The 26219-nt window shown below is 47.7% G+C and overlaps 1 protein-coding gene and 1 pseudogene across 3 annotated transcripts; one reads left to right on the plus strand and one right to left on the minus strand.

Moving 5' to 3' along the window:
- Positions 1-1177: 1177 nt before the first annotated feature.
- On the minus strand, positions 1178-18808 carry XAF1 (XIAP associated factor 1). Of its 3 annotated transcripts, XM_088828808.1 has the most exons (8): positions 18142-18808; positions 14220-14355; positions 13028-13084; positions 12484-12679; positions 9799-9884; positions 4634-4975; positions 1482-1549; positions 1178-1329 (listed from the first exon to the last, which is right to left on the minus strand). In XM_088828808.1, the coding sequence occupies exons 1-7, from the start codon at positions 18171-18173 to the stop codon at positions 1493-1495; spliced, it is 906 nt and encodes a 301-aa protein (XP_088684934.1). In that variant the 5' UTR covers positions 18174-18808; the 3' UTR covers positions 1178-1329; positions 1482-1492. The 3 variants fall into 3 exon arrangements, with proteins under 3 accessions (XP_088684934.1, XP_088684935.1, XP_055260136.2); XM_088828809.1 differs by lacking the exon at positions 13028-13084; XM_055404161.2 differs by lacking the exon at positions 14220-14355 and having other exon boundaries at positions 18142-18238.
- Positions 18809-25740: 6932 nt separating this feature from the next.
- On the plus strand, positions 25741-25995 carry LOC148774687 (selenoprotein W pseudogene; annotated as a pseudogene).
- The last annotated feature ends 224 nt before the right edge of the window (positions 25996-26219 follow it).

Raw genomic sequence — 26219 nt, forward strand, 5'->3', positions numbered from 1 at the left:
ACCCGGGGTGCGGAGAGGGCCCAGGAGCCTTCCGGGGGCTGCGGGTGAGGAGGGTCGCCCACCCCGCCGCGCGCGTTACCGGTTCGCTGGGCCCCCGCTTCTCTGGCTGCAGGGACCGCGAGCGCCAGGCCTGCTCCGCCTGCGCCGCCTCCGCTCCGACGCCAACTCAGCCGCCCGCGGCCGGGCCGAGGCCAGAGGCCCAGCGGCCCGCCGCCTCTGTGACGCGCCGCAACCTGCGGGGGTCTGCTCAGCCCCCACGGCCGCGGGGCCCAAACCCGGGGTGATCGCGCAGGTCGCGAGGCCAGATAGGTCCCCCCACCCCGCAGACGGCCGGGGAGGCGCCCTGGCCAGGGGCAGGAGGCTGGGCCCCACAGTCCCTGCCCCCTGCCCGGCCCCTCTGCATGCAGGGAAGAGGTTCTGCCCAGGACTTGGGTTGTGCAGGCCCGATCGTTCGCCACCTTTCCTGTCCGGATCCAGCCCCGGGTTCCTGTCCATTCCCGGGGACCCTCTCTGGGAAGCCAAAGCCACTGCCAACCCAGCCTTAGTGTTAGTCGCTCAGTCGCTTCTGACTCTTTGCGACCCGTGGACTGTAGCCCGCCAGGCTCCTCTGTCCATGGAGATTCTCCAGGCAAGAATACTGGAGTGGGTTGCCATGCCCTCCTCCAGGGCATCTTCCAACCCAGGGATGGACCTCCATCTCCTGCCCTGCAGGCGGATTCTTTACCGTCTGAGCTACCGGGACCCAAAGAAGGCCTTAAGCAAAGCTGACTCAGCCACCCTGACAAAGCTTGAGAAAGGTCACACTTGTGCAGTTTTGGGTGGATGGGGGCACATCCAAGCACCCACTGGCCTGGGCTCTGTCCTCCCTATTGGGAGCTGGCACCCTCACGGGTCTCCCCAGAGGCCAGGCAGACAGTTAGGGCTGTGCTATTTGCGGGGAGGGGGCTGCTTCTCTGGGTGTCTCCCAGCTGCTCCCCCTGCCAGCAGCCTCCACTGGCACCACTTCGTGCATTACCTGGCTCCCCCCACCACCCAATCTCATTTTTCTCTTCCTCTCTCTCTTATTTTCTGCCGCTTGCCTTCCCATGCCGTCCTAGCTGCTGCTTCCCCACCCTACCCATCCCTGGCCCTGGAAAAGCAGTGAAAAATCTAAAGAAAAGTGGAGGACAGGTTTTCAGGAAGATCTTTTTTATTCTTCAGAGATAAAGCTGGATTTCCCAAGGTGTCCAGGCTGGGTTGGGCTTAAATGCTTGATCAGAATTCTCAGGCAGAAGTGTTGGCGTTCTTTTCCTCCTGGTTTAGCTGTAGCTCTTGGGCAAACCAACATCTCTGTTCAAAAGGAGGAAAATAGTTAACATTCAAACCTTTTTTCTGACAAGAAAGAAACCCAGTGAATAAAACCTCTTTTCTCAAGTACAGACTAGCACAGAAAGCAAGCAGAAAAACCAGTGTAAAAACAAAATCTTCAAAATCTGTTGTACCTTTCCCAAAGCTAGCTGGAACTTCTCACTTGTTTTCCTTTTGATGAAGCTAACCGCCGGCATTTCTCCTAAAGAAAAGGATATTTTAAAAGTTCAAGGTGTATGAAGTGGGAAGTGTTAGTTCCTGGGATATTGCTGGTTAAACCTATCCCCAGTTCCTGGATCAGGGACCCTGAGCTGTAGATGGCATAGAAAAGTGATAGGTAGAGATGAATGTATTTGCAAAGCAAAAATAGAGACCCAAATGTAGAGAACAAATTTATGGATACCAAGTGGGGTTGGGGTGGGGGGAGAGGAGGGTAGGATGAATTGAGAGACGGGGATTGATATATATACACTACTATGGATAAAAGGGGGCTTCCCAGGTGGTTCAGTGGTAAAGAATCTGCCTGCGATGCACAAGACACAGGTTCAATCCTGGGTAGGGAAGATTCCCTAGAGAAGGAGATGGCAACCCATTCCAGTATTCTTGCCTGGAGAATCCCACGGACAGAGGAGCCTGGTGGGCTACAGTTCATGGGGTCTCAAAGAGTTGGACATAACTGAGTGACTAACACTTCCACATTTTTTTTAGCGACTAAAAAACAACAACAATGTATAAAAGAGATGACTAATGATAACTTACTGTATAACACAGAGAACTCTACTCAAAACTCTGTAATGACCTATATGGGTAAAGAACCTAAAAAACAGTAAACATGTATATGCATGACTGATTCACTTTGCTGTACAGCAGAAATTAACACAGTATTGTAAGGCAACTGTACTCCAATAAAAATTTTATAAAAGGAAAAAAAAGAAGAAAAGGGAGGCCAGTGAACCAGGAGGGGTCTATGGGAGGTTTGGGACAATGTTTATTAGAGGCCTGTCATCATCAGGAGGGTGGACGAACAGATTAGAGGGTACCCAGGCTATGGCTTCCCTGGTGGCTCAGATGGTAAAGAATCTGCCTGTAATGTGGGAGACCTGGGTTCAGTCCCTGGATTGGGAAGATCCCCTGGAGAAAAGAATGGCAACCCATTCTGGTATTCTTGCCTGGAGAATCTCCATGGACAGAGGAGTCTGGTGGGTTACGATCCATGGGGTTGCAGAGTCAGATGCAACTGATCAACTAAGCACAACGCAGCACACCGTGGACTCTTGTGTGTGTGAGTGATAGTTGTCAGTCGTGTCCAATTCTTTGCAACCCCATGGATGGTAGCCTGTCAGGCTCCTCTGTCCACGGGATTTTCCAGGCAAGAATACTGGAGTGGGTTGCCATTCCATTCTCTAGGGGATCTTCCCAACTCAGGGACTGAAACCAGCTCTCCCACATTGCAGGCAGACTCTACCATCTGAGCCACTAGGGAGTCCTCATGGACTCTTACAACATTAAAAAAGAAAAAGGAAGGGCAACATCATTTGACTTGGAGGGATGTCCTTCTTATTATTGGTTATTGATGAATCCTATACAAGCAGTGTGTACAATTGGACTCCAAATGTGTGTGTGTGTGTGGTTATATAATAGAGTTGCCAGATAAAATACAGGCTGTCCAGTTAGATTTTAATTTCAGAGACAAAGAATTTTTCTTAGATGAGTATGTCCCATGAAATTATTTTGTAGTTATTTTTGTCCCAAGTAATGAATTTTTTCTTTGCTAAATTCAGCAAGCCCATCATTAAGGATGGAGGGAGGTATGGAAGTAATTTCAGTTGTAGGAGTCAAGGGAGTATGGCACTAATAGCACACTCAGCAATTATGAATTTACTCAGCTTGGTAAAATTGTGTGCTTGTGTGCATATAGAGATGCTTAAAGAAGTTAGAAAGAACAAGGTTTAGGTCTACTTCTTTGTAAGGGGTGTGCATCATATATTCAGCAAAAAAGGCAAATGGTGGAGTCATGAGTCTAGGAAGATGATTTATGGGGGGGAGAAAACCAATTCAAACCCCATGGAGGCTTGTCAGGTTTTTGTGAACAGAGCTGAAGTTTTGGAAGGACACTCACCTGGATGCTGAAACTAGTACTTCATGGCATGGGACTTGGGAGGTGGGGTGGGTGTGGGGGAGGATTAGCTTTATCTTTGTGTTTGTTTGTATGGTATCATGTCAAATGGTTAGAACAAAATCTAGTATCTAGTACTAGCAAACTCCGGGAGATAGTGAAGGACAGGGGAGCCTGGCGTGCTGCCGTTCAAGGGGTTGCAACGAGTTGGACACGACTTAGCTACTGAACAACAACTTTTGTATTTTGAAAAACATCAAATAATGAAAATATTTTGAAGTGAGACATCCTTTATGGGGCTTGAGAGCATAAGCTTTGGAACTATATCCACGTGTATACCTGGCTGGATTCTGCCGCTCTCTAATTGTGAAATCCTGGGGAAGCCACTCGACCTTTCTGCTTAGTTTCCTTATCTATAAGGTAGGGGTAAAATACTTTCCTGATGTTTATAATGCTTAACCATTTGTAAAGAGCTTTGCCACCCCATGGACTGTAGCCCCTCAGGCTCCCCGGTCCATGGAATTTTCCAGGCAAGAATACTGAGTGGGTTGCCATTTCCTTCTCCAGAGGATCTTCCCGACTGAGGGATCGAACCCACGTCTCTTGCATCTCCTGTGTTGGCAGGCAGGTTCTTTACCAGCTGAGCCACCTTGGGAAGCCCCATTTTGCATTGTAACTGGTACATGATGGTTAACTACCTCTGATGTTAATTCCTCTTTATTGGAAAGTAATCTAGGATGTGAAAAATCAGGTTATTGAAGCTGCAAATCCTGAGCTGCTAGAGGTAAACCTTAATCTATTGGAGGCAAGATACCAACTGACTTAGGATCTTGACCAAGGCTCTGATCTCTGGACTGCAGTTGCCTTACCTACGCCATGAGAGAGCTAGACTGGATGCCCTCTATTCATTTGTTTGCTCCATGGTTTGGGGGTATTTTCTGTGGTCAGTAACTGGGCTGGGAACTGGAGATAGAGACGAGAGATTGGCTCTGCCATCAGAAATGGGAGGTGATGACCATATATAAACAGGTGATAAGTGCTGAGCGTGGATCCAGACACACAGAGAAAGGGGAGACAGTACTGTCTGAGGACATCTCCCAGGACTTGCATTTCTTTAAACACTGTCCTGATGGCTCACAGCCGAGTATGGAGGGAACAGAGGCTGGGTACCTGGTGGTGGTTTAGGGTTGGCAGGGGAAGTAGGATACCACACTGAGAACATCTCCTCAGAATGTCATAGGCTGTCTCATCTTCTACAGGAGAGGAGGCTCTGAGCTTGCCATTGGACTTCAAAGACAGATTCGTGGCTTTGTTTGTGCCTCGTGGCGTTTGCCTTGTTGACTCTTCAGAGAGAAAGGGAGCTCTGTGTCTATTTTTCAGCTTTGGACGAACATCTTTCTCTGCCTTGGAAGTCTGGTCTTCAGCAGCCCGACTCGAAGGAGATGAAAGAGGAATTTCTGGTTTCCCCACTGGAGAATGTGTCACAGCACCTGAGACTCGACGGCATCTATCCTGCAAGGGTGAGTCAAGCATCAAATTTAAAAATGACCTCAGCTTTAATGGTGGAGAATACAGTAGGCGAGCTAACCTGAAAATTTCCCACTCCAAACACTTTGGAAATGCTGGATATAATATGACAAACGTTCATTGAGCTGACTTTGCAAGGAAGAAAGCAAACTCATGTTCCAGGAAGGAAGACCTACCTGTTAAGCACATGAGGTAATCCTTTAGGAGGAGATTGTGGAGTCAATCTCATGACTAAGAGATTGGATGAGAGCAAAGTCCCATTTACATGACGCGTGACATTGGAAGAGCCTCCTTTCCCTGCACGAAGTTGGGAACCTTGAAGTCTGAACTATGGTGGCTAAGAGACAAAAACTGACTAACTGGAAAAGGGAAATGACAAGAAAGCTTGTCTACCTTGTACTAGAAATTGTGCATGAGGTGATAAAATCTGAAGAAGAGAGAGGAAAAAAAGCAAACACATCTGAGCCTATTGCCCTAAGGGGCTTCCCTGGTAGCTCAGCTGGTAAAGAATCTGCCTGCGATGCAGGAGACTGATGTTCCATTCCTGGGTTGGGAAGATCCACTGGAGAAGGGATAGGTTACCCAGTCCAATATTCTTGGGCTTTCCTTGTGTCTCAGCTGGTAAAGAATTTGCCTGCAATGTGGGAGACCTGGGTTCAATCCCTGAGTCGGGAAGATCCCCTGGAGAAGGGAACGGCTACCCACTCCAGTATTCTGGCCTGGAAGATTCCATGGACTATATAGTCCGTGGGGTCACAAAAAAATGACAAAGCTTGTCTACCTGGGACTAGAAATTGATCATGAGGTGATAAATTCTGAAGAAGAGAGAGAGAAAGGAAAAAAAAAAAACCCAACACATCTGAGCCTATTGTCCTAATCAGGATGAATAAAAATAAATCTTCTCTTGGATACATTGCAGTGAAACCACAGAAGAGCCAAAGCAAAGAGGATCTTGAAATCCAGCAAAGAAAAGGGTTATTGGCAAAGGACCAGCAGCAACACTGAGAACAGATTTATCAACAGCAATCACAGAGGCGGGAAGACGGTGGAAATGCTTCAAAATGCAAGAGAAAATAAAAGTTAATGTAGAATTTGAAATCCAACTAAACTAACATTCAGTGATGCAGAATAAAGGAAGTAACTGTGCAGACAACTAAAGATACCTAGACATGTATTTCAGGATGACAGAAATCTTGCCCAGAAGGAAAGCCTGGGATTCATGATTCCCTGGTGGTGCAGTGTAAGAATCTGCCTTGCAATGCAGGGGACTCTAGTGTGATCCCTGATCAGGAAACTAAGATCCCACATGCCACAGTGCACTTCAACTACTGAGCTCGCACACTCTCAGCCCACATGCTGCAACTAGAGAGAAGCCCTCACACTGCAATAAAGATTTCACATGCTGCACCTAAGACCCAATGCCGCCAAAATAAATCCATAAAATATTTTAAAAAGAAAGAACGTCAGCAGAGAGAAAGGTAAACATATGAGTATATCCAAGCAGGCATGAATTGAATAAAATGACAGTAATAATAATGATAAAGAGGAATAGTATGAAAACCAGGTGAAACCACATTCCACAGCATTTATTAATACATAAAAAGTGGAAATAGAGAATCAATCAATGTGTTTTCAAATCCATATATTGTTTCTGTGGAGGGTAGGGAATGTAATTTAGATTACAAATAGCTGTGAAAAGAAGAGAGGCAAAAAGCAAAGGAGAAAAGGAAAGATATAAGCATCTGAATGCAGAGTTCCAAAGAATAGCAAGGAGAGATAAGAAAGCCTTCCTCAGTGATCAATGCAAAGAACTAGAGAAAAACAACAGAACAGGAAAAACAAGAGACCTCTTCAAGAAAATTAGAGATTCCAAGGGAACATTTCATGCAAAGATGGGCTCGATAAAGGACAGAAATGGTATGGACCTAACAGAAGCAGAAGATATTAAGAAGAGGTGGCAGGAATACACACAAGAACTGTACAAAAAAAATCTTCACGTCCAAGATAGTCACGATAACGTGATCACTGACCTAGAGCCAGACATCTTGGGATGTGAAGTCAAGTGGGCCTTAGAGAGCATCACTACGAACAAAGCTAGTGGAAATGATGGAATTCCAGTTGAGCTATTTCAAGTCTTGAAAGATGATGCTGTGAAAGTGCTGCACTCAATATGCCAGCAGATTTGGAAAACTCAGCAGTGGCCACAGGACTGGAAGAGTCTTCATTCCAATCCCAAAGAAAGGTAACGCCAAAGAATGCTCAAACTACCGCACAATTGCACTCATCTCACACGCTAGTAAAGTCATGCTCAAAATTCTCCAAGCCAGACTTCAGCAGTATGTAAACCGTGAACTCCCAGATGTTCAAGCAGGTTTTAGAAAAGGCAGAGGCACCAGAGATCAAATTGCCAACATCCGCTGGATCATGGAGAAAGCAAGAGAGTTTCAGAAAAACATCTATTTCTGCTTCATTGACTATGCCAAAGCCTTTGACTGTGTCGATCACAATAAACTGTGGAACATTCTGAAAGAGATGGGAGTCCCAGACCACCTGACCTGCCTCTTGAGAAACCTGTATGCAGGTCAGGAAGCAACAGTTAGAGCTGGACATGGAACAACAGACTGTTTCCAAATAGGAAAAGGTGTGCGTCAAGGTTATATATTGTCACCTTGCTTATTTAACTTATATGCAGAGTACATCATGAGGAACGCTGGGCTGGAAGAATCACAAGCTGGAATCAAGATTTCCGGGAGAAATATCAATAACCTCAGATATGCAGATGACACTACACTTATGGCAGAAAGTGAAGAGGAACTCAAAAGCCTCTTGATGAAAGTGAAAGAGGAGAGTGAAAAGGTTGGCTTGAAGCTCAACATTCAGAAAACAAAGATCATGGCATCTGGTCCCATCACTTCATGGGAAATAGATGGAAAAACAGTGGAAACAGTGTCAGACTTTATTTTTTTGGGCTCCAAAATCACTGCAGATGCTGATTGCAGCCATGAAATTAAAAGACGCTTGCTCCTTGGAAGGAAAGTTATGACCAGCCTTGATAGTATATTAAAAAGCAGAGACATTACTTTGCCAACCAAGGTCCGTCTAGTCAAGGCAATGGTTTTTCCCGTGGTCATGTATGGATGTGAGAGTTGGACTGTGAAGAAGGCTGATCGCCGAAGAATCGATGCTTTTGAACTGTGGTGTTGGAGAAGACTCTTGAGAGTCCCTTGGACTGCAAGGAGATCCAACCAGTCCATTCTAGAGGAGATCAGTCCTGGATGTTCATTGGAGGGACTGATGCTAAAGCTGAAACTGCAATACTTTGGCCACCTCATGCGACGAGTTGACTCACTGGAAAAGACTCTGATGCTGGGAAAGGTTGGGGGCGGGAGGAGAAGGGGATGACGGAGAATGAGATGGCTGGATGGCATCACCGACTCTGTGGACATGAGTTTGAGTGTGCTCCGGGAGTTGGTGATGGACAGGGAGGCCTGGCGTGCTGTGATTCATGGGGTCGCGGAGAGTCGGACACGACTGAGCGACTGATCTGATCTGATCTGATTCATATTAAAATGCACTAAATGTCACCAATAGTAAATTTTATATGTATGGTCCACGACAAACAAAAAGACCTAGATTCTCTCTAGGATTTCTTTAGTTCTGATATTCACTGTTCTCTGGATTGAAGGGTAAAGAAAGGACAAACAGTTTGCCATCTATGAAGAAGGAAGTGAGTTCTTTGGAGAGATGCTTTGGGGTAATCCCCCCCAAAAAATGCTCCATTCTGTAGAAGAGGGGAGAGCTTGCCCTGACTAATGCACTAAAAGGTGCTTAGAGTGATGGAGGGAGGAGTCTGTGAATTTTCCCAGGCAAAAGCAATCAATCACTCCATCACATCATTACATCCTTTCAGAGTCCCCTTTTGGTACCCAGTCCTGATATCAGCTTCATTGTGGGAGTTTGAGAAAGTTATTAACTCTTTTGAGGAAGCTCACAGCCTAATAGAGAAGACTTCTATATGGGATGTGCTGTGCTGTGCTTAGTCGCTCAGTCGTGTCTGACTCTTTGCAACTCTATACAGCCAGGCTCCTCTGTCCATGGGCATTCTCCAGGCAAAAATACTGGAGTGGGTTGCAATGCCCTCCTCCAGGGGCTCTTCCCAACCCAGGGATCAAACCCAGGTCTCCTGCATTGCAGGTGGATTCTTTACTATCTGAGCCACCAGGGACATGGGATAGAAAATAATAAAGCAGAGCCTATTAAGGCCAAAATTGCAATGTCCAGGCCCTCAGAGGTGATCAGTGACAGCTGAATTGGTCAGGGAAGCTCCTTGAAGGGCTGGCATGATTGGAATCCAATTACATGTGCTAAATGAGCCTAAAGCAGTTCATGATGCCCTTTTTTGAACAAAGCAAAACGAAATATGGGAACCTCTTAATATTCATGCTGTGTAAAACTGGACCCAGAATCTACCATTCAAGACTTCCCAAGTGGTCCAGTGGTTAAGAATCCACCTGCCAATGCAGAGGACACCGGTTCAATCCCTGGTCCAGAAAGACCCCACATGCCATGGAGCAACTAAGCCAGGTGCCATAGCTACTGAAGCCCACGCACCTAGAGCCTGTGTTTAGCAACAAGAGATGTCACAGCAATGAGAAGCCTGCGATAAAGGCTATGATGAAGATCCAGTGCACCCAATAAGTAAATAAATAAAATGAATGAATTTCAAAAAGGATCTACAGTTCATATAATACTTTTTGGTATATGGACTGGCTATTGGCATCATTAGACAATGACAAATTTCTACTCACCAGATGGTGGAAATACTTATTTCCTGGAATCATTTGGTTGCAATAAAGACAGCAGATGTTGCTTTCAGGAGCTGGAATGCTCTTCCCTGAAAAAGCACAGAAACACAGCACAAATGATTGCCTTTGACAATGGCCAGCCCGGCTGCCCCACAACTGCCCCACTATGTGGCCTGCAGTCCTGAGGATGCTTTGTCCCGAGTCTGCCATGCGTGTCCTGCACTGCCAGGGTGCTTGGCCACATGGACTACCCACAACAGGACTCACCCACATTATTTCCATTAAATCGTAAAAATACCCTTGGGGCAGCACACAGTCCTGATGAAGAGACGTTTTCTTGGAGCAGGACTGGTTTCCAAGGAGAAGGAAGGAGCTGTTACCACAGATGCCAGTCCTGTTCAACCTGACTGCTCTTTCAGTTTAGCCATTTCCGAGCTCTGTGATCCAATGAGGAGTTAATTGCACACATCTTTGTTGATTATGTTGAAGCTGTGTTGTGCTGTCTTGTTGAAGTTGTGTTGTGTTGATGAAGTTGTATTGTGTTGATGAAGTTTCATTGTCTTGTTGAAGTTGTGCTGTTGTTGAAGCTGTGCAGTCTTATTGAAGTTGTACAGTCTTGTTGAAGTTGTGCAGTCTTGTTGAAGTTGTGTTGATGAAGTTGTATTGTGTCGATGAAGTTTCATTGTCTTGTTGAAGTTGTGCTGTTGTTGAAGCTGTGCAGTCTTGTTGAAGCTGTGCAGTCTTGTTGAAGTTGTGCAGTCTTGTCAAAGTTGTGTTGATGAAGTTGTGTTGTATTGATGAAGTTGTATTGTCTTGTTGCAGTAGTGCTGTCTTGTTGAAGTTGTGTTGTGTTGACGAAGTTGTGCTGAAGAGTTGTTTGTTGGCTGTGTTGAAGCCCAGGCCTGCTGGAAATGTACTTGAATCTTCAGCACCCCGGTTTTTCATTTGCCGATTTTGATAAAATCGTTTACCCAGAGAGACTTCCCGCCCAAGGGGTTTTCGGCTCTGTCCCCATGCTACTGCTGTTACTAAAACAACCAGTGAGAAGATGAGTCTGGCTCGTGTTCCCTGTGAACACGCCTCCTGAAGAGGTAACTGGGTAAAGAGAGCACACTGTGGCACCAGGTGGCCAACACATAGGCCCAGAGGTCAGGAGTTACAACTGGATCCTTTCTGTCTGGGGCTGATGGTGGGAAAGTTCCTGATTTTGTGTCAGGGAACTTGGGTATCCTATCTGGTCTCCGCCTCTAGCAAGCCCCTGTTTCACTCTGCCTGGGTTTCTCATCTCTACATGGATTCAGGTGGGTCTCTGCCAGGCTGAAGTCATGCTGGAGGAGTTCAAAGGAAGCCTTCCATCTGGTAGGGCCCCATTGCCTCTGTACTCATCTGTGTAGCTCCCAGCTCCCCATCCCCTGGCTTCTTGCCTGTCTGGATCAGTCATTTATTTTTATAAATTTAGAAAATTCTCTTTATTAGAAGAAAATTGCTTTACAATATTGTGTTGTTCTCTGCTGCACAACAACTCAAATCAGTCATAATTGTGTGTTCATCTCCTCCTCCTTGAACCTCCCTCCCCACCCCATTCCACCCCTCTAGGTTGTCACAGAGCACCAGGCTGGGCTCCCTGCGTAATACAGAAACTTCCTTATAGTTATCTATTTTATACTTGGTAGGAGAAGGCAATGGCACCCCACTCCAGTACTCTTGCCCGGAAAATCCCATGGATGAGGAGCCTGGTAGGCTGCAGTCCATGGGGTCGCTAAGAGTTGGACATGACTGAGCGACTTCATTTTCTCTTTTCCTGTCATGCACTGGAGAAGGAAATGGCAACCCACTCCAATGTTCTTGCCTGGAGAATCCCAGGGACGGGGGAGCCTGGTGGGCTGCCGTCTATGGGGTCGCACAGAGTCGGACACGACTGAAGTGACTTAGCAGCAGCAGTGTATATATGAGGGTGTTAAGGTGGCTCATATGGTAAAAGTATCTGCCTGCAATGCAGGAGACCCAGGTTCAATCCCTGGGTCAGGAAGATCCCCTGGAGAAGGAAATGGCAACCCGCTCCAGTACTCTTGCCTGGAAAATTCCATGGATGGAGGAGCCTGGTAGGCTATAGCCCATGGGGTCGCAAAGAGTCGGACACGACTGAGAGACTTCCCTTAGTGTATATATGGGGGTTCCCAGGTGGCCCTAGTGATAAAGAACCTGCCTGCCAAGGCAGGAAACGTAAGAGACGTGGGTTCGATCCCTGGGTCGGGAAGATCCCCTAAAACGGAGGGCATGGCAACCCACTCCAGTATTCTTGCCTGGAGAAACCCATGGACAGAGGAGCCTGGTGGGCTACAGTCCATGGGGTCGCAGAGTCAGACACAACTGAGCGACTCGGCACACGCACGCACAGTGTATGTATGCTGACGCTGCTTTCTCAGTTTGTCCTGTCTCTCCTTCCCCTGCTGCATCCACCAGTCCGACTCCCTTTCTTCTCTTTCAATAGGTCCATCAGTGCTATTTTTTTAGATTCCATATTTATGCATTAATATACGATATTTGCGTTTCTCTGGACCAGTCATTTCAAGACACAGCAGATGCACAAGAAGGCCACTCTGGAACTAGACTAGCCAGATGACTTAGAGACATGCGCATCTGTCATCACCCTCGTCACCCGTCCCGCTGACAGCTCACGATCCTCACCTTTCTGGAGCTGGGGCTGCTCACGCTGACACTCTTCTCTGTGCCGGGCCAGCATGCGGAGCATGACGTGCTGCCCGCAGTCTGGGCAGAGTTCCGTCTGCCGGCCGCAGTGGTGCTCATGGAGGTCCACCTTGTTCAGGCGCACGGCCAACTGGCAGAACTGGCACTCAACTGGGCGCTCCTGGCATTCCTGGGCCTGCGGGGAGGGCGGTGGGACGGCCATGGTCACTGGGCTGCAGTGACTGCAGTTGCCTTGGGGCTAGGAGCTTATTTCCCTGGGGGGGACTGAAGCCAGTAAGAGAAAGCAGGTGGGAAAGACGGGGGTGGGGGGTGGGAGAGCGGGGCCTCTCCTTGAGAGGGGAACATGAGCTCTCTTGGGCCCTGACAAGAGGGGCAAGGGCAGGAGGCCCTGTGTCGCTGTGATAAGCTAGTTCCAGGCCTGCTTGGGAGAGAAGAAAGAGCTGGGGGTGGGAGGGGAGAGCTTTATGACCGGCCCCCTTCCCTCCTCCTGGGTTTGGCAGAAGAAATCACACCTGACCCTCACCTCGTGACTCTCCAGCGAGTGCTTCGGCACGCTCTCCTGACACATGGCGCATCCCACCTAAATGCGGAAGGAGGTGCTCGAGTCCCACCCTGGCTCCGTGTGTCCGGGGTGGGTCTGTGAGCACCTGGGGGCAGGAGTCAGGCACCCTTGTCTGCCTGCAGCACCAACCCTTACAGCACCGAGTGTGAGCACAGAAAGGCCAGAGAAAACATAACCAAACTCATCAGTCAGCTTCTATCCCACTGCTGCTGCTGCTGTTAAGTCGCTTCAGTCGTGTCCGACTCTGTGCGACCCCATAGATGGAAGCCCACCAGGCTCCCCGTCCCTGGGATTCTCCAGGCAAGAACACTGGAGTGGGTTGCTATTTCCTTCTCTATCCCACTACTTTGACTTTATTGGCCGCCTGGGAGCCCACATTTTGAACTCAAGATAATGCACATTTTCCCCCTGTTTTCAGAAGGAGCATTCTCAGTGAGGTTATTTGCTTCCTGGCATATCACATGTTTGCTGTGGAGAGCATCGTGGGTCTGGCCTGTCCACTTGAAGAAGGCATGCACTGTTATGGCTCAGGGATGCATCTGTGGGACCCTCTGAGCTGAGATGGATGCTTGAGCTTGAGGAGCTCCAGAAACAGCTGGAGAGAAAGGTTGGCCTTTGACTAACCTTGGCCGTGACTGCCTTCCAAGCTCCCCTTTCCTGTTTCTCCTCTTGACACATCTCAAAAGAATATTTTACTTTTCCCAAAACAGGGACCCCTAGTCTTGGCCAACCTCATATGCCTGTAGAGAAAGGATTGGGAATGGGAAACCGAGGTCTACTCAATGCAGTACAGGAAAGAAGTGTTAGTAGCTCAGTCGTTTCTGACTCTTTGCCACCCCATGGATTGCCAGACCAGGCTCTCTGGACATGGGATTCTCCAGGCCAGAATACTGGAGTGAGTTGCCGTTCCCTTGAATCTTCCCAACCCAGGGATGGAACCCAGGTCTCCTGCATTGCAGGCAGATTCTTTACCATCTGAGCCACCAGGGAAGCCCAGGTGGCAGTACAGGAAAGGCAGGGTTATCTACCCTTTCCACTTTGCATAGGGGGCTGGGCGCGGGGGCTGAGCGACTTGCCCATGGCAGGCAGCCATGAGATGGGCTGCAGAGAGGACCCTGCCCCTCCACCTCCGTCCCCCAATCTGCCTCCCCACCTGCTGGTGCCCGCCCTGGCGGTGTTCTTCCATCCTATGCTGCAGGACAGGTTCCTTGCACTCTGGGCAGAGGGCCAGAAACATCAGGCAGTGGGCCTCATGGAGGGCCAGGTGGTTGGAGGCCACCCTTCTTTTGCTGCAGGATCAAGAGGGAGGAAAAGCAGGTTTATTTCATGGTATAAAGCACGGAGCCATATTTTATACTGGGGGCTCCTGGATGAAGATCTTCCAAGGCCTCAAGCACTGACAATATGATGATGAGACCACCTGCCTCGCCTTCCCCATGTTGATCTCAAATCAGAACAATGCTGAATCATGGCATAATGGTAAGGATGCTCCGCAAAGCTCTTATGTTGCCCAGGGTGAGCACGGTGGGTGAGAAGGAGCAGGAGGGAGCGGTTACAAAGGGACAAGAGAAACCTTTGGGAGGGAATGAATAGTTTCATTGTCTTGATTGTGACTGACAAAATAAAATTTATATTTTAAGGACAAGAACAGATTAAAGATAAAACTCTGTGTGGTTTGGGGCTCCTCCCTCCCTCGTGTGCATTGTGTGTCTGTACTACACGCTAACCAGAGCCCCTCATAGACGGAGGAGCCTGCTCAACCGTTTCTTTTTTTCTTCCTTCTGATGCCAGGAATATAACTGAAAAGAATAGTGTTCTTTCTCAGCTCTGCGCTCGGCCGCAGTGACTCACTGCTCGCTCAGTACTCTCTGTACCTGCTCACCTGGACTAGGTAGGCATCCTTGGTGAACTTGTTGTAAAATACCAGTATGTCATTTTGATTTATGATCCTTTGTCTCAAAAGCATATGACTGTGTCTTTGACTTCTAACCTGGGCTTCCCTGGTGACTCAGATGGTAAAGAATCTGCCTGCAATGTGGAAGACTGAGGTTTAGTTGCTCAGTTGTGTCCGACTCTTTGCGACCTCATGGACGGTAGCCCCCCAGGCTCCTCTACCCATGGGATTTCTAAGGCAAGACTATTGGAGTGGGTTGCCATTCCTTTCTCCAGGGGGTCTTCCTGACTCAGGGATCGAACCTGTGTCTTCTGCATTGCCAGGCAGATTCTTTACTGTCTGAGACACCAGGGAAACCCAATATATATATTATTTTTCAGATTATTTTCCATTATAGTTTATTACAAGATATTGACTATAGTTCCCTGTGCTATACAGTAAACCTTTGTTGCTTGTTGCTTATCTATTTTTTAAAATTAGAAGTCTAGCATTTTATTCATACTAAGTCAAGCAAAGAAATAGAGGAAAACAACAGAATAGGAAAAACAAGAGACCTCTTCAAGAAAATTAGAGATTCCAAGGGAACATTTCATGCAAAGATGGGCTCGATAAAGGACAGAAATGGTATGGACCTAACAGAAGCAGAAGATATTAAGAAGAGGTGGCAGGAATACACACAAGAACTGTACAAAAAAGATCTTCACGTCCAAGATAGTCACAATAACGTGATCACTGACCTAGAGCCAGACATCTTGGAATGTGAAGTCAAGTGGGCCTTAGAGAGCATCACTACGAACAAAGCTAGTGGAAATGATGGAATTCCAGTTGAGCTATTTCAAGTCTTGAAAGATGATGCTGTGAAAGTGCTGCACTCAATATGCCAGCAGATTTGGAAAACTCAGCAGTGGCCACAGGACTGGAAGAGTCTTCATTCCAATCCCAAAGAAAGGTAACGCCAAAGAATGCTCAAACTACCGCACAATTGCACTCATCTCACACGCTAGTAAAGTCATGCTCAAAATTCTCCAAGCCAGACTTCAGCAGTATGTAAACCGTGAACTCCCAGATGTTCAAGCAGGTTTTAGAAAAGGCAGAGGCACCAGAGATCAAATTGCCAACATCCGCTGGATCATGGAGAAAGCAAGAGAGTTTCAGAAAAACATCTATTTCTGCTTCATTGACTATGCCAAAGCCTTTGACTGTGTCGATCACAATAAACTGTGGAACATTCTGAAAGAGATGGGAGTCCCAGACCACCTGACCTGCCTCTTGAGAAACCTGTATGCAGGTCAGGAAGCAACAGTTAGAACTGGACATGGAACAACAGACTGTTTCCAAATAGGAAAAGGTGTACGTCAAGGTTGTATATTGTCACCTTGCTTATTTAACTTATATGCAGAGTACATCATGAGGAACGCTGGGCTGGAAGAATCACAAGCTGGAATCAAGATTTCCGGGAGAAATATCAATAACCTCAGATATGCAGATGACACTACCCTTATGGCAGAAAGTGAAGAGGAACTCAAAAGCCTCTTGATGAAAGTGAAAGAGGAGAGTGAAAAGGTTGGCTTGAAGCTCAACATTCAGAAAACAAAGATCATGGCATCTGGTCCCATCACTTCATGGGAAATAGATGGAAAAACAGTGGAAACAGTGTCAGACTTTATTTTTTTTGGGCTCCAAAATCACTGCAGATGCTGATTGCAGCCATGAAATTAAAAGACGCTTGCTCCTTGGAAGGAAAGTTATGACCAGCCTTGATAGTATATTAAAAAGCAGAGACATTACTTTGCCAACCAAGGTCCGTCTAGTCAAGGCAATGGTTTTTCCCATGGTCATGTATGGATGTGAGAGTTGGACTGTGAAGAAAGCTGATCGCCGAAGAATCGATGCTTTTGAACTGTGGTGTTGGAGAAGACTCTTGAGAGTCCCTTGGACTGCAAGGAGATCCAACCAGTCCATTCTAAAGGAGATCAGTCCTGGATGTTCATTGGAGGGACTGATGCTAAAGCTGAAACTGCAATACTTTGGCCACCTCATGCGGCGAGTTGACTCACTGGAAAAGACTCTGATGCTGGGAAAGGTTGGGGGCGGGAGGAGAAGGGGACGATGGAGAATGAGATGGCTGGATGGCATCACCGACTCTGTGGACATGAGTTTGGGTGTACTCCGGGAGTAGGTAATGGACAGGGAGGCCTGGCGTGCTGTGATTCATGGGGTCGCGGAGAGTCAGACATGACTGAGCGACTGAACTGAACTGAACTGAACTGAAGTCAAGCAAGTGGAATAAAAATGTCATATTTTAGTTAGGCAAAAACTCGTAAGTTTTCTAATACATATATACACTATATACTATATATACATATATGTACTATACTATACTAATACATATATTGTACATATCTAATACATATAAAATAAATATAAATGTACTATTTATTTATGTATAAATACATAACAAATATAATTATAAAAATAATATATAATATATTACTTATTTATATGTATACAAAACGTTTCTACTTTGGGTAGCATAGACTCTTAATCACTGGACTACCAGGAAAGTCTCCCTTCCTCTATTCTTACCCCTCAGTTTTTTTCCCTGAGCTGGTGCAAACACCAGAGAGCCAGGAGGGTCTGGCTGGAGAAAGTCCTTGGGGAGGGATCCCCCTGGTTCCTGTCACAGGTAGCGAGCTTTGAGAGTGAGGTGCCTCAAGGGCTTAGGTCCCCATGATTTAGAGGTGTGGTCTGGGACCTCTGCTCTATCCCCTCACCCTGCTCCACAGCTCCCTCTAAAGGTGGGGGTGGGAATGGTCCTAGACAATCTGCCTAAGCCTCTTTCTTTCAAAGATTGGTATGAAGAGCATTCAAATTAGGACCCACGGTCTGAAAAATAGGAGTAGCCCAGCAGGGATGGTTAGCCTGGCTGTCTGGCTATAGAACTGTCCCAGAAAGTCTTCACTACCTAGAGGTGGGGGTGGGGCGGGGTTCAGGGATGTCTGCAGACCCTGAGCATCTCTCACTGATATCTCTTGAGTTTACACCTTCCTATTGCAGGGGCCCACCCTGGCCTTCCTGGGCACACAGACCCTTTCCTCTTCACTTTAGAAACAGACTTATCCTGTCTGCCCCCTCCCACCAGCCAGCCTCAGGTCGGCCACCAGGGAAAGCAACTTCTTACCAGTTCCTGCACACCTGGAAGGCTCCCTCCATGTTCTGGCCTCTGGAGTCCTTCTGTTTCAAGTTTCAGTTCTTGCAGGCAGAGAAACAAAACTGAAAGTGTTCCGGCAACGGGGCCCACAGCCGAGGAAGGGAGGGCTTTTCAGAGTCCTCAGCCCAGGGCTGCTGCACAGTACCTGTGACTGGACATTCAGGAAGTCCGGTCCCTGCCTCCTCCCATAGCCTGTGCTGCTGCCACCGGCTGTTTCTGAGACCCCTTGGGTGGGAGCCAGAGGCCAGGCTGCCCTGGGCAGCAGCCCGTCCCCACCCCCAGGCTGGCCTCACTGCATCCGGGTCACTCCATCCTCTTCCACAAAACACTGACCTCCTTGTCCCTCCTGGTCCCCTCACTAATCCTTCCTCTGTAGGAGAGAGCTGGTTGGCCGTGTTGAACTTCAACTTGAAGTCTGCTCCTCCTTGAGAACGGCTTCTGACTTCCTGTATTCTACTCTGGTCCTGGTCAGGGGCAGGAGGAATTGGGGATGCAGGGTGGAGACTGCAGGCTTTGGAGCTGCATCCCGTAGCATCTTGGGGACCTAGGCCACTCACCTATCCCCTTGTTCATCTCTGTCCTCACTTGTAAATAATTACAGCAAACATGGCTGTAATGCTAACAAGGGGGCAGGCAAATGGGGAAGTCTTCAGACACAGAAACTGCTGCACTGAGGGCTGACTGACTGCACACATTGCCAGCCAACAGGAAGCAGAATCAGACTCACTTGTCTCTCATAGAATGGCCAGAGGGTCAGGAGACGGGAATTCGAATCTTGGTAGTGGACCTAACTGAAAACAACAGTCACTTTAGCCTCTGGGCTTGTTTCCTCATTTCCACCCACCCCTCCTCTGGACTCTACAGGGGACCTAGGGAACTTGGGGAGTCCAGGTGCTCCCAGAAACTGTGTGACAAATTGCTTTCATTTGAGTACATGGACTTGAAAGGAGTCTGGCACCCAGGCTGTTATAAATGACTGGACGAACTGACCCCAAAATTTGAGATTCAAAGAAATCAAGTTCTGCTAAAGGCAACACGTGTCCAAAATTATATATGCATAATTGGATCAAGTGAATATAGAACAGTTGTTTGTGTTCTTTTCACAGAGAGCAGGATGTAATTAATTAGATAAAAATGACAGAACAGTGTAGCTAGTTGCTCGGTAGAATTTGAAAAATTTGCAGATAATTGCAATTCCATCAGAAATGTTTGGATACTATATACTTTATGTTGACATTTCTAAGGGGATGTAATGTGTATTTCTATTTCCCAGAATCTTATTTGTAAAAAAAAAAAAACCATGTCTGTCTTTAATTAGCTTCAATATTTACCTTTATTGTTCATAAACACAAGTAAGACATTGATGTATTATTGGAATGATTGTGGCTTTGCGCATTTGTCTAAGCATGTTAATTTATTGAAACTTTAGTGAGCACACCATCTACATGACCTTACTATACTTGATCAATATGTGACGGTTTTTCACTATTACATGAGTAAGTCCCTCCTGATGGTCAAGTCAGAAACTGAAAAGGGACCACTGACACGATGGGTACGCCACACTCAGGCACTTAGCCTGAAGTGTGGCCATTTATTGGGATTCTTGGGGCAGCAAGGATGGTGGATTCCAAACTTGCCCACACTTGGGAACCGCTTGGGAAACTAACTAAAAGCCACGGATGCCTGCCCAACCCCAGAAAGCGTGATATCCCTGGTATGGCAAGTGGCTGTGACTTTGGAGTTTTTGAAAAGTCCCGGGTGATTCTAACGTGGAAATAAGTTGGTGTCAGAGGAAAGGGCTGGTTCTGAATGCCAGGAACTTTCCCACCTGAACAAAAAGAGAATGGGGCAGATGAGCATCACTCAAGATTCCACAAGTGTGGGGACCAAATCTTGGTGCTCGTGGAAGAAAGACGAGACTGGGTTACTGCAGGAGAAGAGTTGGGATTTGTGGGTGGAAGTCCTGGGAGGCCCCGAGCTTCCTCCCAGTCATCACCCTGTCCCTGGATGAACCTGTCAGGGATGAAGGGGACCCGGCCCCAGGAGTGGGGCAGGGAGGGTCTAGGATGCAGTGAGCATGCGCCCTCATGTCCCATGTGGGTGAGCTTGCAAGAAAGCCCACCGAAGCCAAGGGGCAGACAGGCTCTTTGTCTGGAGCTCTTTGTGCTACACACAGGAAGAGAAGGGGGAACAGGGTATGGAAGCTGCTTACATAACCCCTGCCTCCGCCTGCTCGATAGACCCTCTCTAATGTGTGTCTGCATGCCCCCAACCCTACAACCAAGGGTCCTCAGAGCTTTCCCAGACCCCAGTCACAGCTGAGCTAACAGAAGGATTCCAGAGCATTGAGTGGTGGCACAAGGTTGCCGAGAGAATTCTTGGGACGCCTGCAAATGGAGTGAGAGCAGCTTTTCTAAGGAGGAGAATAGGATTAAGGAAAAGATTCAGACGTGGTCTCCAGCCAGCTGGCTGCTGCTGCTAAGTCACTTCAGTCGTGTCCGACTCTGTGCGACCCCATAGAGGGCCCCCCACCAGGCTCCCCCGTCCCTGGGATTCTCCAGGCAAGAACACTGGGGTGGGTTGCCATTTCCTTCTCCAATGCATGAAAGTGAAAAGGGAAAGTGAAGTCACTCAGTCGTGTCCAACTCTTAGCAACTCCATGGACTACAGCCTAACAGGCTCCTCTGTCCATGGGATTTTCCAGGCAAGAGTACTGGAGTGGGGTGCCATTGCCTTCTCCACCAGCCAACTGGCAGACTCTAAAATTCAGATACTGTATGAGAGACGTGCCTGCATGCTCAGTCACTAAGTCTTGCCTGACTCTTAGCAACCCCATGGACTGTAGCCCTCCGTCCGTGGGATTCTCTAGGAAAGAATACTGGAGTGGGTCACCAGTCCCTTCTCCAAGGGTCTTTCTGACCCAGGGTTCAAAACCAGGTATCCTGCATTGCAGGTGGATTCTTTACCAGCTGAGCTACCAGGGAAACTCATAAGAGACAGCAGATGGTAACAGTAATGTTCATTGATAAGTGTGATCAGTAATGATCAGTAACAGCAAAAATTACTGCTTATACATTTCCTCTGCTGCAGGCATTATATGAAGCATTTTACAGGAAAGAGCTTTTTAAATCTGCCCTACAGCTCTGATGTATGTATTTTAGCCCCATTTACATCTGTGAAAATGGGGGCCCGGAGAGGTTAAGTACTTTTCTCACGGTCACACAGTGGGAGAAAAAAAAGAAGGTCACACAGTGAATATCAGAACTGGGATATCAGCCAGGCTGATCTCACTCAGGGGTCTATGAACATAAGTCACACACCAGCCACCTTATTTGACAGCTGGAGGTGATGGGGGAGACCCAGGTTAACGTCCCAATTCCCTTCCTCCTCACCTGGGAAAATTGGTTAATTCCTCGGACCTTTGCTTCCCACTGCTGTCTATCTCCAGGCAGTTTTACACATAACAAAAATAATGGGGAAAAACCATGAGATTTCACACATGTTGTCTCCCGCTGAGATCCCCCTGAACAGAGGGGGTGGTGAGATGTCAAAGAGAGTGCAAAGATGAGATTCCTGGGGGACGGGGATCGGTGATGGTGGCCATGGTGGTGGAATTGGAAATGACCTTGAGCTTTTTAAAATCTACATCATAATTATCTTCCAAGATGTTTCCTCTGTCCAGACCGGCACACCCCTGCACCACCCCTTCCTTACCTTATCAAAATTCCACCAGTTCTTCAAAGCTAACTCTGACATCATCACTGATACAGGCCCTACTTGCTCTGTCTCTGGGTCTGGTTGGCTGTTTATTTGTCTGTAGCTCCAACTTGTGCTTATCCAACCACAGAGGTAGGCTATTTGAGATTCATCACCACCCCTTTTTTTGTTTTTTTTAATTTTGGTTACACTGGATCTTTGTTGCTACACAGGCTTTCTCTAGTTGCAGGGGCTGCTCTCTAGTTGCTTCTATTGTGGTGGCTTCTCTTGTTGCAGAGCATAGGCTCTAGGCGCGTGGGCTCAGTTGTGGCACATGGGCTTAGTTGCCCTTTGGCATGTAGAATCTTCCCAGACCAGGGATCGAACTGGTGTCCCCTGCATTGGCAGGTGGATTCTTAACCCCCTGGACTATGCAGGAGGTCCTCATCACTTCTTTCATCAAGTTGTTTCTAATTCATCAGCTTCTGCCAGAGGACCCTCTGTGCTTGTGCCCAGTAGACTGTGAAGCCTTGGGCTGTGTGTAGTGGGCAGGCAAAGGCTGGCTGAGCTGAATGGGTGTGAACAATGCAGGTCTGAGATAATTAGAGTAGAAATTAGAAATCTCCCTCCACTCCCATCTCCACCCCATCCCACCCCAGAACCTGAGGTTCTCAAAGCAGCAGGGGATGCCATTTCCTTCTGAATTTTTTTTAATTGGAAGATAATTGCTTTACTATATTGTGTTGGTTTCTGCCACACCTCAACATGAATCAGCCACAAGTATACATATGTCCCCTTCTTCCTGAATCTCCCTCCCCATCCTCCCCCCCTGCCCCAGGTTGTCACAGAGCACTGGGTTGAGATCCTTGTGTCATATAGTAAATTCCCACTGGCTATCTATTCTACATATGGTAATATATATGTTTCCATGTTATTCTCTTAATTCATCCCACCCTCTCCCTCCCTTCTGAATTTTAAAGAGAACCTATAATTCTATAACTAATCCATAAACAAGTTTTCTTTCATTTTTTTTAAGTTGGCGCAAAATTGCTTTACAGTATTATGTTAGTTTGTGCTGTATACCACCATGAATCCGATATATGTATACATATATCCCTCCCCACCCCCATCTTGAGCCTCCCTCCCACCTAGAAGTGTTTTCTTTAAAAACAATTAGAATATTATAGATGAAGGAAAATTTCTTTCTGACCACCATGCCCGCTCTGGAGCCATCGCTATTTTTAACCGGCGTGTGTAACCAGGCACATTCTGGTTGGCACAAAAGCCGGTCCCCATTCCCACCATGACATGAATCAGTGCTGTGGGCTCTCATGATTTCATCATTCTGCCAGTCGTCTTTGGCCAGTCACCAACCCCTCCCAAATCCCAAACCCATAAAAAAACTAGATGAGAAATGCTCTGTTGTGAACTTAGAATTCCTCTCCAGGACACTCTGGCTACCAGCTTGGCAGCAGTCAGGAGTTTCCGGTAGCCTCCTTTGTGTCAGGCCAGGGGGGGTCAGGGTTGTCACAGGGAACCAATCCCTCAGCCGTGACTTGGCTGGGCTGCCCCGTGTTGCCCTTCACTGGGTGGGGTGGGGGGTAGGGGAGAGCAAAAAGGGGAAGCAGGAACTCTAGGCTGGCCCAGGAAGCAAGAATAATAGTACAGACCTCAATGTGTTGTCTTGAGGATAAACTGAGAAGTTGTGTGTGAAAGCTGCACAAGCTTGTGGAAGACAGGAGAGAATATTAAAAGGTTATTTCCATGGTTGACTTCAAGAAGGGATCTTGGTCGGGCTTTCTTCTTTTAAGGGATCGCTACCCTAAGGAAGGGCTTTCCCTGTGGCTCAACAGTACAGAACCTGCCTGCCAATGCAGGAGATGCAGTAGACTTGGATTTGATCCGTGGGTCGGGAAGATCCCCTGGAGTAGGAAATGGCAACCCACTCCAGTATTCTTGCCTGGAAAATCCCATGGACAGAGGACGGGCTACAGTCCATGGAGTCGCAAAAAGTCAAGCACAGCTGAGTGACTGAGCACAGAGTGCAGGCTAAGGAAAATGATGTAACGACAGAAGTATGTTACTTGCCAGACGAAAATTACATGGTGGAATTGTGAGCACTTCTGTCGGTCATGCCTTTAGAAAAATCCTGCGGTCAGAGTGGGCCTGAGTCCTGGGAGACGTGATGGTTGAGATTGCAGTCTCCCCAAGTACAATGTGTTTGGGTGGGAGTTTGTTTTTCAGACCACAGGCAATTGCATCAAATGACTAGTCTCTCTGGATGGAATTCAAGCCTTGGAATATCTGTGATTGTGTTTGGGGCAGACTCCAAGTCAGCCTGGGCAGCAAAGTCGGGGGATGCCCTGCCAGCTCCTGCTTAGTTGGCATCCAGAGGGGAGGAACGTTGTCATTAAACGGATGGGCAAGAAACAGCAGTTCCACGACTTCCGTCTGCAACTGTGGTCTCGAGTACTCTTCCCCTCCCTTCCTTTGGAGGCCAGTTTCCACACATTCTCAGCTCTGTTCCTGATCAAGGCACCCCCTCACCCTCTCTCCCTACTCTTCCCCATCCAACCAGCAATCCCAGCTCCCTTCTTTGTCACCCGCTGATCATGTCTACTTCCCCAAAGGGGCGTCTCAGGGTCACTGTTCTGGGGACTTCTGCCTCTCTCTGGTGATTTTCTAGGTCTCAGTCATGGAATGGGCCACCTTGCTGCTGCTGCTAAGTCGCTTCGGTCATGTCCAACTCTGTGCAACCCCATAGATGGCAGCCCACCAGGCTCCCCTGTCCCTGGGATTCTCAAGGCAAGAACGCTGGAGTGGGTTGCCATTTCCTTCTCCAATGCGTGAAAGTGAAGTCACTCAGTCGTGTCCGACTCTTAGTGACCCCATGGACTGCAGCCTACCAGGCTCCTCCGTCCATGGGATTTTCCAGGCAAGAGTACTGGAGTGGGTTGCCATTGCCTTCTCTGATGGGCATCTTAGTTGCTGCCAAATCTCATGTGACCCAGGACAAATGGCCATGAACATTAAATCTTTCATTATCACTTTTTTTGGAGGGGGGAGGGGTGCAGGAGAAAAAATTTAGACCCTGAGCATCTTTCTACTATCAGGAAAAGCTTGCTGTGTGTACATCATGCTGATACACAGCCACCCATTCTAGAGAATAAGTAGTGTTTTTTCATTTTTAAAAATGGACCCCACTCTATGACTTCACTTTTTTTTTTTTTGGCCAAGCTGCAAGGCTTACTGGATGTTTGTTCCCCAACCAAGGGTGGAATCTGTGCCCCTTACAGTAGAAGCATGGAGTCTTAACCACTAGACCAGCAGGCAAGTCCCTGCATATTGTTAAACCTTGTATAAACGGAGTTAAAATGTATATAATAGAGACTTCCCTGGTGGTCCAGTGGGTAAGACTTTGAGCTCCCAATGCAGGGGACCTGGGCTTGATCTCTGGTCAGGGAACTAGATCCCACATGCTGCAAAGAAGACCCGGCGCAGTCAAATAAATAAAAAGAAAAATGTATATAATAATGCAAACAAACAAATTAAGAACTCCTTTGATCCTCTGGCCTTCTCCAGTATACCTCACTTTTTTTCTCTCTCTCACAGTTGAACTTCTGTAAAGAGAAGTCTCATCTTGCTTGTTTCCACGCGTCAGCTCTCATTCTCTCTTCCCTACTTCAGCCTGGCTTCTGCCTCTGCTGAACCCCATCCCATCTACAAGGACCGTGTTGTCCAGTCCTCAGCCACCAGGCAATTTGCACTGTGGGGATTCTGAACAACTTTATTTTAAAAAATTATATAACTTGGCAGACCTTGCCTGGGTTCAGATTCGAGTCCGCACTGTAGCGGACCCTGTGGTCTGGAACGATGGCGGTTGTCCAAGTGGTTTATTGTGGCAATTGAGGCTACAAGCCCAAGTATCTTCAGCTCAGGAAGAAGTTAGGAGAAGAGTTCCCTGGCCGCCTGGACATCTGTGGTGAGGGGACTCCCCAGGTCACTGGTTTCTTTGAAGTGTTCGTAGCAGGAGAGCTGATTGACTCCAAGAAGGGAGGCGATGGCCACGTGGACACAGAGAGCAAGTTTCTGAAGCTGGTGGCCGCCATCAAAGCCGCTTTGGCTTGAGGTGCCCTAAAGACAGAGACCAGTGACTTGGCCCAGCCCCTTCAGCAGACACTTCGGGACAGGAAGGACTGAAATGTCTCTGGGACGCCTGATCCTTCCCTGATGTTCCCATGGCCACTGGTTAGAGCAGGATGGACACCCTGGTCTTTGCCTGTGTGTGTGTGGGAGTGTGTATGTGTCCCCAGAAGCCTAATGTTGCTCACTGGTCCTGCTCGCCTCCCCCA

This window comes from Moschus berezovskii, chromosome 20 (assembly GCF_049115385.1).
Source record: "Moschus berezovskii isolate FMDL1 chromosome 20, NW_MosBer_1.0, whole genome shotgun sequence".
NCBI classification, from domain to species: domain Eukaryota; kingdom Metazoa; phylum Chordata; class Mammalia; order Artiodactyla; family Moschidae; genus Moschus; species Moschus berezovskii.

What these genes read in the sequence shown, in the direction of transcription:
- XAF1 (XM_088828808.1), bottom strand. Translation starts at nt 18,173, where the DNA reads ATGGAGGGAGCCTTCCAGGTGTGCAGGAACTG. An exon ending in ATAAGTATTTCCACCATCTG is followed by an intron (nt 4,976 to 9,798) that starts GTGAGTAGAAAT and finishes TCACCCTTGCAG; the next exon opens with GATAGATGCCGTCGAGTCTC. An exon ending in CAACCCTAAACCACCACCAG is followed by an intron (nt 1,550 to 4,633) that starts GTACCCAGCCTC and finishes CCTTTTCTTTAG; the next exon opens with GAGAAATGCCGGCGGTTAGC.